This window comes from Suillus subalutaceus (genome assembly GCF_016647625.1).
Source record: "Suillus subalutaceus strain FC151 chromosome Unknown DFJ58scaffold_168, whole genome shotgun sequence".
NCBI lineage: Eukaryota > Fungi > Basidiomycota > Agaricomycetes > Boletales > Suillaceae > Suillus > Suillus subalutaceus.
This window is the reverse complement of record NW_024540417.1, coordinates 78,206-93,981: the sequence shown is the minus strand read 5'-3', so window position 1 is coordinate 93,981 and position 15,776 is coordinate 78,206. Positions and strand designations below refer to the sequence as shown.

General features: G+C 46.6%; 3 protein-coding genes across 3 annotated transcripts; all 3 read left to right on the top strand.

Annotated features, from left to right (window-relative positions):
• Positions 1 to 5,793: 5,793 nt before the first annotated feature.
• On the top strand, positions 5,794 to 6,108 carry DFJ58DRAFT_862205 (uncharacterized protein; the record flags this gene model as incomplete). Its single annotated transcript, XM_041394066.1, has 1 exon — positions 5,794 to 6,108. The coding sequence occupies one exon, from the start codon at positions 5,794 to 5,796 to the stop codon at positions 6,106 to 6,108; it is 315 nt and encodes a 104-aa protein (XP_041237810.1).
• Positions 6,109 to 8,372: 2,264 nt separating this feature from the next.
• Positions 8,373 to 9,633, top strand: DFJ58DRAFT_734176 (uncharacterized protein; the record flags this gene model as incomplete). The annotated part of the gene is made up of 3 exons (XM_041386444.1): positions 8,373 to 8,663; positions 8,716 to 8,841; positions 8,887 to 9,633. The coding sequence occupies 3 exons, from the start codon at positions 8,373 to 8,375 to the stop codon at positions 9,631 to 9,633; spliced, it is 1,164 nt and encodes a 387-aa protein (XP_041237809.1).
• A 3,983-nt stretch (positions 9,634 to 13,616) lies between these two features.
• Positions 13,617 to 15,734, top strand: DFJ58DRAFT_862195 (Mmp37-domain-containing protein; the record flags this gene model as incomplete). Its single annotated transcript, XM_041394065.1, has 4 exons — positions 13,617 to 13,781; positions 14,173 to 14,697; positions 14,752 to 15,310; positions 15,363 to 15,734. 4 exons carry the CDS (start codon positions 13,617 to 13,619, stop codon positions 15,503 to 15,505), a joined length of 1,392 nt encoding a protein of 463 aa, XP_041237808.1. The 3' UTR covers positions 15,506 to 15,734.
• Positions 15,735 to 15,776: the final 42 nt, after the last annotated feature.

The following is a 15,776-nucleotide window of genomic DNA, read 5'->3' as shown; positions in this document are numbered from 1 at the left end:
TGCACTTGGCGCCCTGATCAAGAACACAGAAAAGAACCCGGCCATGACTCATAACCGCTCTGATACATCGCAGTGACTCAAAATGTTCAGCAACAATGCAACCATCGTTGCTCCTTTGCAAACAACCATCGTACTTCCTCAGGAAATTGTGCATTTCGGGTTGGCTGTTCAGCTCGTTCACTGATACCGACCTGACAGTAACGCGCTTGGTGGTAGTCATTTCATTGAGCACCTTGTGGACGTCAGTAGATACTGCAATCAACTCCCGCATTGGTATGCTGATGCTGGAGTCTAGCATCCAATTGATTACCTTCTTGTCAGCTTCCTTATCTTCAAGCGGATGGGTATACCTAAACTGCGTAGAGGAGGGATTAGCGGTAGGCAGATCATAGGATGAAGAAGAGGTCGCGGGTAGCGATGATGAGGATGAAGTACTAGGTGCGGATGATGAGCTTGCTGGTGTCACCACTACTGTACCTTTGTTAGGCACACTGGTGGTCTTCGACCCAGATGCCTTAACCTGCGGAGATGCGACTTCCTATACTACGTTGGTAGTCTTAGAGGATGGTCCCAGTTTTGGGTGTGGCGGAACATTAACGCCTTCAAACCGTACATTCTTACCCTTGTCCTTGCGGTTAGTGCGATCTGCTTTCACCGCTGCGAATGCATCGCGGGCTCGGGTTGCTTCTCTCTCTAGGCGGGCTAATTTTTCATTGTCGGAATTGCTATCCTCTACACTGGTGCATGTGTGCATGAATGCGCAAGGCTCGATATCCAGAGTCGCTTGAGTAGTGGGCTCAGCGTGACAATACATCAACCCTAGCACTGTCAAGTTAGAACCTGTAGCGGGTCCATCGCGCAGGAATATGTCTATGCGCTCCTTGAAATTCCCGTCAGAGAGTCTTCCAGGGATGTTGCTACCATCGGGCATTACAATTTTCTTTTCCGGTGTGATGTGGATCTTACCCTCGCTGGCATATTGGTCGCGTAAAGCACAGCAGTTCGTATAGTGATCTCCTCCGTAGAAATAACACGCATTGTTGGAGAGAGGTCGCGTCTGGCTATACTCCCGCTTTACCACAGTTCCTGTGGCGGGTTGCTGATTAGTGGCAGATGCGCTAGGAGGTGAAACAGCGACTGCCGTAGGTGCGATACTGGGTAGCAAGAATACCGCTGTGTCGTATACTTCTTCCAAGGTGTATGGGTCGTCAGGATGGTGGTCGACTAGCTTGATCTCTAGCCTTCGCTTGATGGTGGTATTGGCCGTGGAATGGATTCCTTCTAAGTAGCGACCAAGCTCGAGTTCTGCTATCCTACTCTTGTCTAGGAGGTATTGCAAAACGTGAAGGAACTTGCAGTAGAACTGTCCAAGTTCTTCCTTCGAGCAGATTGGTTTGCGGACATGTTCTCTGCAAAGGTTTTCCAAATCAGTGTGTGCATAGCGATGATCGCCTTCGCATCCTGGGTACATAGCCTTGATGGCTTCGACAAACTTGTCCCAATCTTTACCTTTCGCGGCGGGTCTTGATGCCCATGTTTCCGATTAATCTATGGGCGTGTATCAGATCGCAGCCTTGATGCACTGCTCAGCGGTAAGTCCTGCATAGTCAGCAAGTAATTCCACATCCTCAAAAAATGGTATGAGGCGCATTGGTGTGCCATTGAACTTTGGCGCAGTGTTGGTTCCTCTAAGAGGCATCTTGAATGGTGCAGAAGACATGATGGCAGGTTGGACAGGTTGAGCGGGTTGAGTGGGTTGAGCAAAAAGAGCGGGTTGTACGACTGGAGGAAGGGCAGTAGTAAATGGTGCTGTCGAGGAAGATGCGGTATGGATAGCAGGGTCGGGTATGGACGGAGGGAGAGTGCTTAGTCACTTGTGCGGAGACGGGATAGAGCTAGGTATGAAGGAGGCGGGTATGAAAAGGTTCTGCCTTTTGGGTGACTCGTCGCAAGACGGAGTAGAGGGGGGTAAGTGATGATGCAGTGGAGGGAGTGTCTACAGTAATGAACGGAACTCGAGGGAGTGGAAGGTAATGTGATGTTAATTGTCCAAGGGGTTCTTCCTCTTCTTCGAAGTCGGGAGTAAGATGGCAGATAACAGTAGCTTCTGAAGATGAGCAGGATCGTGAGTCGAATGCAGTGCACTCGACTTCTTCGTTGGTGGAATCTATTACTGAGTAGAAAAAATCTTCTTGCGAAATGTCGCTAAGATCGCGAGGTTTTTGGGTCTCGGTAGGTCTAGGCGGTGTGCCTTCCAGCTTCAAATGGCCCCCTCACGGTGGGCTTCAGTTGTGAAATAGAAATAGCGACTAGGCCAGTTAGAAACTAGTGCTACTTATCCCAATAGGTGTGAGTGTAGTATTCGATCCAAGAGGACTGCTATTGAAGCAACTCCCTACTAATATGCAAGGGAAGTGATAGCGCGAAGGACTAATAACCTATAGTGACCTAAGACCAAAAACCAATGAGTAGCGCTATAGCGATCAGCGACAAGTGAGTTCCGACAGCGAAATGTGCATATAAGTGAGAAGCGCTATGCGACGTCCGACTAGCGACAGTGAGTAGAAATCAAAAGGAGCGAAAGCGAGGAGTAAGGTAAGACAGTGCAAGTGAAATGCCCGATAGCGACTAGATTATAGCTCAACTACCGATAGCTATCCCAATGTTGCGAAAGTCAAACTTAAGAGGGAAACTTTAGTGACATGCAATCAAAGAGATTGGCAAGAGCGGAATCAATTGCACCAAGACTAGGATATAGCGACTAAAGTGACTCCAACACCAGCAAAGGTCCAGGGAAGGGAAGTACTGTACTGTATGTGCGACAGGTCATTTTATCATACTGCGTAAGAGTTTGGAATTGCGTAGGCAAGTATAGTAGCGACACTGGCGAGGACATGATGTAGCGACAGGTAATAAAACATGCAGCGCTGCGGAACACAAGGATACATGTAATAAGACCTGTGACTGATGAGTAGCAACATTTAAGGAAAAATAATGCACCAGCAGAGGTAGGTGGACATAGGCAGGACATGGGAGGATGGAATACCTAGGCGTTGGACCGGGTAGCGCGCTATGGGAGAAAAGTGGTTCCAAAGCGGATAGCTTGGGAGCTGAATAGCGCTGGTGACTAGCGCCTTACTCTTTTCCTCTAGACAAGGCAAAATATGCCTATGACACTCATACGCACCTAGCACTGGTATGATTGTCACATCATACTTCACCACTCTGTAGATGGGAGAAATTCCCTGATACTGGTCACACTACCAAGTCTCTACCCCTATAACTGCTGAATATACCTGATTTCCTCTCCTTACGATCTGAACCTCAGTCACTCATTATCCCTAAACATTCCTTTGCATTCCAATCCTAACCCCACACTTTTCCCTACTCATCCCTTGCTTTCCCATCCTCCCCGATCCCCAAAACATCGGACTCGATAAACCCTACGTCGGACTTCATCTCCTACCTTCAGACTCGTACCTTCCACTCTCGGGTTTCATTCCTTGTGTAGTACTGACATATTCTAACTTAACTAGACAGCAGGCCCCTTTAGGGTCAAACACTCTTGCTTGCAAGTGAAGCAGCTAGGCAGAGCTAAGACCTCATATACTGGTGAAGTACTTTTACTAGTGCCTAGTCAGGTTGTGATTTCCACACCGGTGGGTAGCTGTAGAAGAGATTGTAACAGATAATGGGTCTCCTTTTGTTGCTGCACTTGCTTGGCTCGTGCACAAGTATCACATCTGGCACATTCGCATCTCAGCGTACAATTTGAGGGCAAATGGCCTCATTGAACACTCGCATAGGACAATTCAAGACTCGCTCGTCAAAACCTGTAACAGCAATATCACTCAATGGCCAACTCTTGCTCACTATGTCTTTTGGGCTGACCACATTACAACATGAAAATCCACCAGTCATACTCCCTTCTTCATGGCACACAGCATAGAACCGCTCCTACCCTTCAATATCACCGAAGTGGCATTCCTCCTTCCCGATATTCCTGTTCAACTCTCCACAACCCAGCTTATCACAATACAGGGTCGTCAATTAGCTAAACAAGAGGAAGATTTAGCTGATATCCATGGCCACTGTCCTCTTACCTAAGGGTCTTATGTACGCTGCTTGTATAGTGACAACACAACTATACAGGATAAGACCTATTGCCAGTCCTTGAGTACATGGTCTATGACTTTTCTAGTTTTTGTGGTAGATAAAGTGTGAGTTCTTGGGAGGATTTATTTCAATATACCTTCTTTCCTTGTTCCTTGGTTAGTTTAAAACAATTGAATTCTGTATACTGAGTCTACAGTATGAAATATGTCTGAGAGTTAGCGTGCTCATGAATTGTGTAGCATGAAATGTGTAGCGTGAGTTGTGTCTCCCTTCCTGTAAAAGAGAGAGGAAAATAGTATGGGTTAAACTCAGTTAGATTAGCTGATAGATTGCATAATCAACCCCTGTAAGGTAGTATATAACTTCAGGCGATAATGTCATTATGATATATCAATTACCTGTAATTGTAGAAGGGAGGTGTTATATCCATGCCTGTAAGCCATAGACATAGACATATGATATATCAATGATATATCACTTGCCCCCCACCTTCAGTAACCGCATTTAGTGTTACATAATAAGCGACCTGAAGCGGTACTACCTTCCAAAATATACCCACAATTGGATATTTCATTATCCCAGACATTCCCACACTCCCTTTACCCCCCTGGTCCTCCTGCTTCACTGCAGCACTCCCTTCAATTGCTATTTGCTTGTATGTAGTAGAATAGCATGTAAGTAGATGTAATAAGTCAATAAATCGCTTTTTCATGATCTGGGAGCCTGTATAGCCTCCACAGGCCCCAGGGTGTACTACAGTACTCTTGGGCTGAAACAGGTCCGCTTTTTTCTCCTTCAGCAGGGGATCAATCATGATGGTAAGTAGCATGTATTAGAGTCCAAATAAACATATTCCACTGCTTGGTTGAGCCTCTAAAGTGTCCTGCATCACTAGATAGCTTATATACCCCTGAAAGCATAAATCAGTCCGCATTTTTTGCATTTTTTGACATATGGCCTTGTAGTAAATAGGCTGAATACAACATATATATATGTATATACAACATACTACAAGCTCAAGACTTCAGGATGAGCACTTGTTGTGCTACAGCCTGACCTCTCTCCATGTTACCTACTATGTGAATTTTTTTCTGGAATTTTGCACACTATACTCTCAATCCATGGTGAATTCTTCTGTAAATTAAATCCTGGAATGAGAATTATCATAGCTATAATATCCCTGCATTGCCCTGATGTCAGAACTGCAAGAAAAAAATTCACATAGTAGGTAACATGGAGAGAGGTCAGGCTGTAGCACAACAAGTGCTCATCCTGAAGTCTTGAGCTTGTAGTATGTTGTATATACATATATATATGTTGTATTCAGCCTATTTACTACAAGGCCATATGTCAAAAAATGCAAAAATGTGGACTGATTTATGTTTTCAGGGGTATATAAGCTATCTAGTGATGCAGGACACTTTATAGGCTCAACCAAGCGGTGGAATATGTTAGTGTACGGTCAAATAGAGGGGTGTTAATTTACACCTGTTAATTTACACCTGTGAATTACGGTTGATCAGCATGTGAATCTCAGATGGCATTGTGGGGGTGTGAATTAGGGTGAATTAGGGGGTTTGCCATAGGTATGTTTGCTGGGATTGCCACACCGTTCTGATCAGATCTAACCACAATGTAGCATACTGAAATGCACCCATTTACAAGCAGGTCAACCCCATGGCAGGCCCAACTCTCACAACCACCAAATCTGTTACTGGAGTCATCACCTGTGCCACAAAGCCTCCTCAGAATATGGTAACGTGTGCTGCCCTTGCCCTACAAAGGATTTTGCAACACGAGTATGGAGATTCCTACGAGGCTGGAAAGTATCCTGATCCAGTAGTCGAGATGAAGCTGCACAATCCTATGCTCGCTGAGTTCAGCCCCACAGATGCACTGGTTTCTTTTCGCACCCAATTCAAAGCCTACATCAAGGGTGAGGACCCATTTAATTGGAAGATGAGAACGAATGAAAGTGCTCTTGGCTGGTAGAAAGCATTGCAAAAAGACGAGTTAGCTAATGTTCTTGCAGTAAGTCTGCGAGGCTCCCGCATCCAAGACAAGTGACTAAGTATTTCGACAGCCTCTTGCAATCAAGGCTTTTTCAGTGTCTCCAACATCCATGCCAGATGAATGCATCATGTCAATGATTACTTGGCTCAACTCTCCTCAATGAAGTAGGCAGGAAATTGGTACTCTTCAAGATCATATCAAAATCTGACAATGGCATGGTTTCGATTCTAATGTGAGTAACAATTTCCATGTGTTCTTCTCGGTGTGACAATCATATTGGCGCTAGGCATGTATACCTGCATAAGCCTTCAATAGGTGGACCAAAGTTATCCCTCATATTATTCACTACTCCCCTATCAGCAGTCTTCACTTGTCTCAGCCATAACCCTTGTCCGACGCTATTCCGCACTTTCCCGCACTATGTGCACACATTCCCGCAGCGCTATCCATGCTCCCGCGACTTATCCGACGCTATTCCCACGCTTATAGCACTATCAGAACTACCAGCAATGTGTCTATAGGAGCATTAGTGCATGTCTGCTCTATCTAGCGCTTGTTCCCACACTTAGCGCTTATCCAGCGTGCTGTTCTCGTGCTCTAGGATCCACCTGAAATGTCGGAATCCATCCATAGTCCATCCTACCTCATTGGTATGTAATTTGCCTTGCCTCGAGTTGTAACAAGTGCTACAGTCTTATTACATGTATATCCTATCCCTTCCGAGTCCGAGATGGTATAGTTTACTAGTATAAGAAGCCTATGGTGACTACTTCAACATTACTTCCCTTCGACTGTATTTCCTTCCCTTAGGTTTTACTTAGAAGTAGTCACCTTTAGTTGCGCTCTATAGCCCCTATTGGTTTACCTTGACTTTCCTTACCCTTGCAATCAATACCCTTGATCTCACTTGCTATCCAGCACCCTCCTTTGACTCAGTGTCTGCTTGCTTCCCTTCTGCTCTTTCTCGCGCATTAGCACTCTATCTTGCAACGCGCTATTCCCGCGCTTTAGCGCTCTTTCAGGTCTTTCAATCTTAAGTTGTTCTTGGTAGCTATTCCCTTGGGTCAAACGTTCTTGCATCTTTGTTGCAAGTATAGCAGCATAGGCAGAGCATTAGACATATACTGGCTGAGTACCTTAACAAGTGCCTAGTCAGGTTGTGTTTTTCACACCGGGTTCTGCACCAACAAAGAAGGCTGCCACTAAAAACCTGTCCTCATCTGTCCCCAACCCTTCTGCTTGGGACGAGTGGAAATAATTCACCTAATTCACCCTTATTCACCTTAATTCACTCTAATTCACAGTACATTTGACCTAATTCACCTGTAAATTAGCGTTGATTTACAGACCTGTTAATTTACTGTAATTCACGTGGTGAATCTGAAGGCCTCTGGGCGCATTGCTAATTTACCCTGTGAATCTTGGACAGTTCCTAATTGACCATACACTAGAATATGTTTATTTGGACTCTAATACATGCTACTTACCATCATAATTGATCCCCTGCTGAAGGAGAAAAAAGCGGACCTGTTTCAGCCCAAGAGTACTGTAGTACACCCTGGGGCCTGTGGAGGCTATACAGGCTCCCAGATCATGAAAAAGCGGTTTATTGACTTATTACATCTACTTACATGCTATTCTACTACATACAAGCAAATAGCAATTGAAGGGAGTGCTGCAGTGAAGCAGGAGGACCAGGGGGGTAAAGGGAGTGTGGGAATGTCTGGGATAATGAAATATCCAATTGTGGGTATATTTTGGAAGGTAGTACCGCTTCAGGTCGCTTATTATGTAACACTAAATGCGGTTACTGAAGGTGGGGGGCAAGTGATATATCATTGATATATCATATGCCTATGTCTATGGTTTACAAGCGTGAATGTATCACCTCCCTTCTACAATGACAGAGCATGATATATCATACTGCCAGGATATTGTGGACTACTCACAATATTAATGTTACAGCGCTGTGCGCCATAAGGGTAAGGTTAGTGATCCCAATTTGGTGGCTTATATCATTGTTTGGCTGCAACTTGACACCTTGGACTTGACATCCTAAGGTCCTGTTTGGACAGCGAAATACAAAATTCAGAATTCGATATTCATATCATGTGACTCACCCGTGAGAGTTGCCAGCTCATCCGGGAAGCGCTGGGTCAAAGCAGACATAGAGGTAACTCTGATAAGTGATGAGTCGTACTACGAGACATTGTCTTAGATCTATTCATAACTTTATACCTACCATGTCTGATTTGTCGAGCGTGGGCTCTGTTCGTTCCCGTGGATCAACCATGGTGGATGAACCGATGGTCTCGCAAGACAACACTGCATCTCGCAAGCTCGCCGCACATTGGGAGCTGGACGAAGAAAGTGAACTCATCGCCTTTCTTGCAACTCGCGGGGCTGAGGCTGGGGATAACGCAACTTTCAAAAACTCAGTATACTCTGATGCTTCCAAGCACCTCAACGCATTATATCCCACCTACAGGGGCACTGCCAAATCCCAGTCATCTTGCAAAACCAAGTGGAACAACGTGAGTTTTATCATTATCTATCTATCTACTACAGTGCCTCATATTATTACAGCTAAAGAAGAGTTACAATGTCGTCAAGGACATCAAGTCGCTCTCCGGTTTCGCATGGAGTGATGAGCATGGAGCTGGAGTCACGCCTGAAACTAGTGGTGTCTGGGACGCACATGCCAGGATAAGAGTGTCCAATTTCTACCAGAATTGTCTTGATGTTGTGTGTCCTTAGGCGCATCCTCTGTCTAAACCATTTGCTCATAAAGGATTCCCTCATTATGCTGCTGTTGAGGTGCTGATGCCATCCGCCGCCAAAGGAAAGTTCGTGACCCACCAGCCCCCTGCTAGGAGGGTCCCATCTGTTCCTATGGCTGCTTTGTCCTCTTCGTCGATGCTGCCTCCATCTACGACGCCCATATGCACACGCCACATACTTCCTTCCCCCTCGGCCTCTACCTCCAACTCAATGGATCTCTCAATCCTCGCTGATGCTGCCACTGCAATCGCAGTGGCTGGCCCACAAACCTCACCAGCTGCACCTACCTCCACTTTCACTCCTACCACGAGTGACTCGAGGCTTACAAGTGCCAGCTGGGGTAAACGCAAACACAGCGCATTGGATAACGTAGAGTCATCATGCAAGCACTCTCACCCCCCCTCCTTAGCTGCCAAGGCTCAGCAGGAGGGTAGTGCAGCTCTTGCCTCTATCACGCAAGTTTTACCGCAGGTTATTGACTCATTTTCATCATCATCATCCACCCAACAGGATGAACGCCCTCCTCCTACAACACTTGGCTGTGCAATCACTGCTCTCTGTGACACTGAAGGTTTGCAGTTGGATGATGTCTTGGTCCTCACCAACTTTATGACCGCCAATCCAAATGAAGTGGTAGCATTCCTTGCCTTGAAAGAAGGGCCAGTGTGGAGGACATCTTGGGCGCAAAAGAAGCTTGCAGCTCTGCGCAGAAATGCTCGCTGACCAGTAGATTACTTCGTCGTTCATGTACAAATGTATGTAGATTGCAATGAGAAAAATTTATCTACTGCGCGCTTTTATTATTCCATTTGGTGAAGGTAGAAGAGGGGAAGTCACAAAGTACTAATCATTCTGGGCAATGTAATCCGCCCACATTGCAGCTGCTATCTCATCACGGCGCGCATCAGCTCTTCTCCTCTCTGCAGAACTTGGCGGCCCATCAGCAAGCTCCCCCCAAGCATCATTCCCTCAAACGACGTCTGCTGCAACTTCCCCATTCACATCATCAGCGTGAAAGATTTCAGGGATGTCAGCATCATAGTCATTATGGAAAACATCAGGATCCTCTTTGTGAATGAAGTTGTGCAAGGCGCACAGTGCCAGAGGTATGAGGGCCTGGATCTCCATGCTGTATTCTGGGGGCATCTGCAATATGCGCCACTGGCGCTTCATCACCCCAAATATGCATTCAATCGCATTCCGGAGGGAGGAATGTCGAAGATTAAATAACTCTTTAGCGTTCTGCAGGCTTGAACACTGGTAAGTAGCAAAAATAAATTGAGAGTAGGAAGACTTACGAATTATCCGCCAAATGCCATTCTTTAAGGTGATAGTGTACACCCCGATAGGGTACAAGTAACGCGTCGCAAGTTCCGAAGCCTGCGTCCGCGAGGAGGTATCTACCTTCGGGGATGCATAAGTCATGTCCACGCACATCATTCCAGATAGCCGCATCAGAAGATGAGCCATCCCACCCGGTGAGTCCATATATGAAGCAAAAGTCAAAGTCGCATATGAACAGGCAGTTTTGGGATATATATCCCTTGCGATTACGCATGTATGCGTGATCGACGAGTGTGGCAAATGCCCGGATGTGTGTCCCATCGACAGCGCCAATACACTTATTGAACCGACGAAAGCGATGGTCGTTAGTGATTTCTGGAGGGATGGGGGTATCCGCAGTTGGGAAATGAATTTGAGAGGAGTAGAAGGGATCATCTGAGAAAAAGAAGACCATATCCTTGAAATATCTAAGCAATAAAATTGAGATGTACCGTTATATGAGCTGGTTTGTTATTACCTGGATATTGTCTGGGGGGACCATTGGAAGCGCTCACCAACATGGTGAGTTGAGAGACCGGTCACGCAGGTATATAAAAAAATAGCTAGTTGTTCCTCTACCGAAACACCATTGCGAGACTGCTCAAATCCATTCTCCTGGAGAACTCACAGCAGTTCCTCAAATACTTCCAAATTCATGCCCAGATTGTGCCAGATCCTGTCTGGATGGCCTGTCATGAGTTCCAGAACCCAAGCATAGCCTGTCAAAGCAGAGGTGTGGTATGGAATTTTTTCCCGGGGGGTTTCGAAGAGGTTGTAATACAGGGCTGATACTTGTGCCACTATACAAGTGATAAGCAGCATGAAACGATGGCTGCGAAGGTTTGCCTTGTTGTGAGCTTTGTGCCGGCGTAGTAGGGCATTTGTGGATTGTTCAATAGTATTGTAGGCGTGTCGGGCGACGAGGATTGGATCCATACAGGCAAGTATATACAGGGGACAATGATAATGATATTATCAAAACTAATACACCTTACCGTATGTTATCGTTGCCTTGACCCGGCGCTTCCCGGATGAGCTGGCAACTCTCACGGGTGAGTCACATGATATGAATATCGAATTCTGAATTTTGTATTTCGCTGTCCAAGACTCCAAACAGGACCTAAGAATTGAGCACACCTCTTCTATCCCCACCTATCGCGGAAGTAGAAGCTTCTTCCGAGTTGACCAGTCATTCTCAGGCGTGGACCGTGGCATCACGAAAACGAAAGAATCTTCTTGGGTATGTAGACCTCCCTGTCACACCAGCGGAGCAGTTGAAATTCAAAGCGCACACATGTGGGTCATTCAAATTTATCCATGCACTTCTCGTCATTCGTACACACAAGCTGGCGAGACACTTCCCACACCGTTCTCCCTTACTTTATAAATAAGTGTTTTGGATGTCCACCGCCGCACTACTCTAACCATGGTCCCTGCAGTTGAAGGTCGCCTTGCTATCCTCGTCATCTTCTCTATTTCCTTTGTTGTCGTCACTGCCCTCAGGTGGTTCATTAAGAACAGACAGACCAAACCTTCCCTTCCTCCTGGCCCAGTGCCAATCCCGTTGTTAGGGAACATTCTATCTATCAACACCAAAAAACCTTGGTTGACTTACACTCAATGGCATGCTGTTTATGGTATGTAGAAAGACAGTTTACATTTTGTAGTACAAATCATTCTCTTAGGGGACTTGGTATTCGTGCGGATTCTAGACCAGGATGTAGTGGTGATCAATTCTCAGCATGTTGTACAAGCCTTACTGGACAAGCGCTCTGCGATTTACTCCGAGCGACCATACATGGCCACAATCGAGCCGTGTGTCCTTCTAATATCCATGTGTTCAATCAGTCTGACTTTTATATAGAAGTGGCTGGTCGATCAACTTTGCATTCACAGGGTATAATGATGAATGGCGTCGTTGCAGACGACTCTTCCACCAAACTTTCCGTCCCGACTCTGCATGCAAGTTTCGTCCGATGCAGATGAGACAGGCTCGTGAGATGATCGTCAACCTAATTGAGGACCCTCAACATTATCATTCCCACTTTGCAACGTCGGCCAATGTGTTTGCAAATATCGAGTGATTATTAACTTATCCACAGGTTCACGTCATCGATCGGGATGTCTACTATATATGACTACCAGCCCAGGGCTCGTGATGATCCTATGGTTCAAATCATAGAAAATGCACTGATGGTTGGCCTTCATGCGATGACCCCAGAGAGAGCAGTACTGCTCAAAGCCTTCCCCTTCTGTAAGCTCAGCGTTCTTTCTGATGGAAATAGTTGACATTCTGTCCCGTCACGCAGTACTGAAGTTACCTGACTGGTGTTGGGGATCCTCAATCAAACGCGATGCTCGAGCTTCAACCAATCACATGAGGGAAATAACAGACGTACCGTTTCGGTATACGCAGCAGCATATGGTGAGCCTCTGTTGGTTTGGTCCCAGACACTGATTCTATGCATGCAAAGGCCGACAGCTCGTCACTTGGACAGTTGTCAATGGTGGCAGAAAATTTACGACGGATGGAGACGCAAGATGAGGCATCAAAACCAATGTTTGAGGCTACTTTGAAGAGAACCGCTACCACTGCTATGATGGGTTTGTGACCTTTTACGAGGGACGTTATGCTCTTGACAAATGCCTGCTATGCAGGTGCATACGAGACGGTGAGCAGATGTCCGAAACACATCGTGTGCCACTCAACCTCTTTACAGGCTACTTCAACCCTGATGGCTTTTGCTTTCGCTATGGTGTCTTACCCAGATGTTCAACGACGCGCACAAGCAGAGATCAACTCAGTGATTGGAAGAGATCGCTTGCCTACATTTGAAGACAGAACATCACTACCATACGTCGAATCAGTTCTGCGGGAGACTTTGCGATGGCTGCCTGTTTCACCTCTTGGTAGTTTTCCCCGCTAATTGATCTCGCCTTCACTGAAGACGGTCTTACAGGCATGCCACATGCTGCCTCGAGTGATGATATATACGATGGCTATTTCATTCCAAAAGGTCTGCTGTTTTCAACGTCCAAACAACGAATCATTTTCAATATTTCACATCAGGAACAACCGTCATATACAATACATGGTCAGATACTATGATTCTCCCCAGCTTTCAGGATACTAATGTTACATCACAGGTGCATTTCACGGGATGAAAAGCGGTACCCTGAGGCATCTCGTTTTATGCCAGAGAGGTTCTTGGATGTTAACGGAGCATTAACCGATGATGACCCTGCGGGATATGTTTTCGGCTCAGGCCGGCGTGCGTGTCCAGGTTGGTTGAGTTATCTTGTTGTCGTGTGATATGTGATGAGATATTCTTTAACCAGGCCGGTACACTGTCGATGCCACTCTGTGGTCCGCTATTGCGATCATGTTGGCCACAGTCGAATTTTCTTTTGCCAAGGATGACCAGGGCAAAATGATCGACTTCATCCCGCAATTCAGGACGGGACTCACTCAGTATTTTATTTCCTTGTCATTCTATCCTCCTAGCACTAACAGTTTCATCGTTTTAGCTCCGTCATGGCCTTCCCTTGTAATATTTCACCACGTTCTCATATCCATTCAGAACTTGCGGGTCTTCTCTGAACTGGGCTGTAGTATTATGCATACAAAGAGTCATCTGTCAGAAAGTAGGTTTTAACAATGCAGTGCCCCAGCTATAGTGATACGAAGTGTGTAGTACTATTCGATAAAAATTCATGTAACCGGTTCTCAGACTTGCGGCCTCGATCGGGACGTCTTAATTGCCGGACTACGCGTTGTGGCCGCGAAAACCGTTCATAGTCACGTGGTTTACGTGCGATTGAGAGTGAATCCAATTCTGCAGCCACCATCATCATAAGACTACCATCGTCGGTGTCATCTGCCGCTGTCGTCGTGCAGTATGTTATCCACCACTCGCTCATCAGCTCGCCGGGCATCAGCTCGTCGTCTACAATGTCCTTTCTCGCTCATTAACCACCGACTCCACTACTTCTCAAACTGTCCTCACTCCACCGCTTCCCCTCTCAAAGTCAGAGACAAGCAAGCCTCGTCAGTCACGATTACATCCGCGCCCGCGTCCAGCCGTTCTCCACCAACGACAAGCGCTCCCAACTCTTCCTGCAAGCTTCGGGCGGAACCAAGTCCTGCCGGTCCCAGACTCCACTCGGGCCCTTCTGGAAGATATCGTAGGATCATTCGAAGCGCCCATTCGATATGCGTTTGCCTATGGATCTGGCGTTTTTGAGCAGGCTGGGTATGAGAAACAGAAGGACAAGGAAGATAGGCCAATGTTGGACTTCATATTCGCGGTCACACATTCGGATCACTGGCACTCAATCAACATGCAACAGCATCCCGGTCATTATCCTCTGCATGCACGCGTACTAGGGTCGTCGTTTGTCTCCAAAACGCAAGAGCTCAGCCCTGGACTTTGGTTTAATACTTTTGTGCCGATGAAGGGGGTCGTACGTCACTGTCGTTCATACCATTCCACTGTTCGCTTACTTTTACTGTCGTAGAATATCAAGTATGGGGTAACGACCGTCGACTCGCTATGCGCTGACCTGCTTAACTGGCGCACACTTTATCTTGCTGGGAGAATGCACAAACCTCTACGGATCATCAAAGACGATGCACGCGTACGACTGACTCAGCAAGTCAACCTCACCTCTGCGCTTCGCACCGCCCTTCTCATGCTCCCGGAATCCTTCACTCAACGCGAGCTATTCTCAGCTATAGCAGGAATAAGTTACTCTGGTGACCCTCGGATGGTGCTCCCAGCTGAGAATCGAGGAAAGGTGGAGAATATGGTTTCTCGTCAGGAGGACCAGTTCCGGGAGTTGTATTGGAGGCTTGCGCAAGGCCTTCCTGGGGTCCGGTGGGCGGCGGGTTCCAAGAGCGTGGAACAGGATATCAGTCCGCATGCGAGAGCAGCGCACCTGAAGAAATTGCCGGAAGAGCTCTTGAAGCACGTTCATCAGCGTGCCGAGGGGCGTGGTCCGCCTAGAGAGGCGGATGATTGCGCTTATTGGCTCCGTATCGCAGGCGACAAGGAGCTCCCCTCGATTCTTGAATCTGGTATGTTCTTCCATTCCGATCTTGAGATCTTCATGCTGATGATCCTTACCAGAAATAACCAAGATCGTGCGGTACCCAGCAACTGTCCAGTCACTAAAGGGCATAGTAAGCGCCGGTGTGGCTAAGAGTGCACGATACTCTGTAGCCAAGGTCAGCAAGTGGTGGAAAGGAACCTCTTTTTTGAGTTCGTCATAGTGCGGCGCATATCCTCAAGGTGACCCAGTGACTATATGATAGTGATAGTGATACCACATCCCCCAACTCCTACTCAACGATATAGACACAACCTCTCCTTTCATCCGTCGAAACAGGAAACATCTGTAGCTTTATAGTATAGCTGAGTATTACACTAGGACTGTTATGTACTTTGCCTAGTCGGTCTTACGATCTTTGTGTTGAAGTATATATTTAATTGTCGAGAACCGAGATGAGGACTTTAATCAGGTAGAACTCAATCAGAGATTGG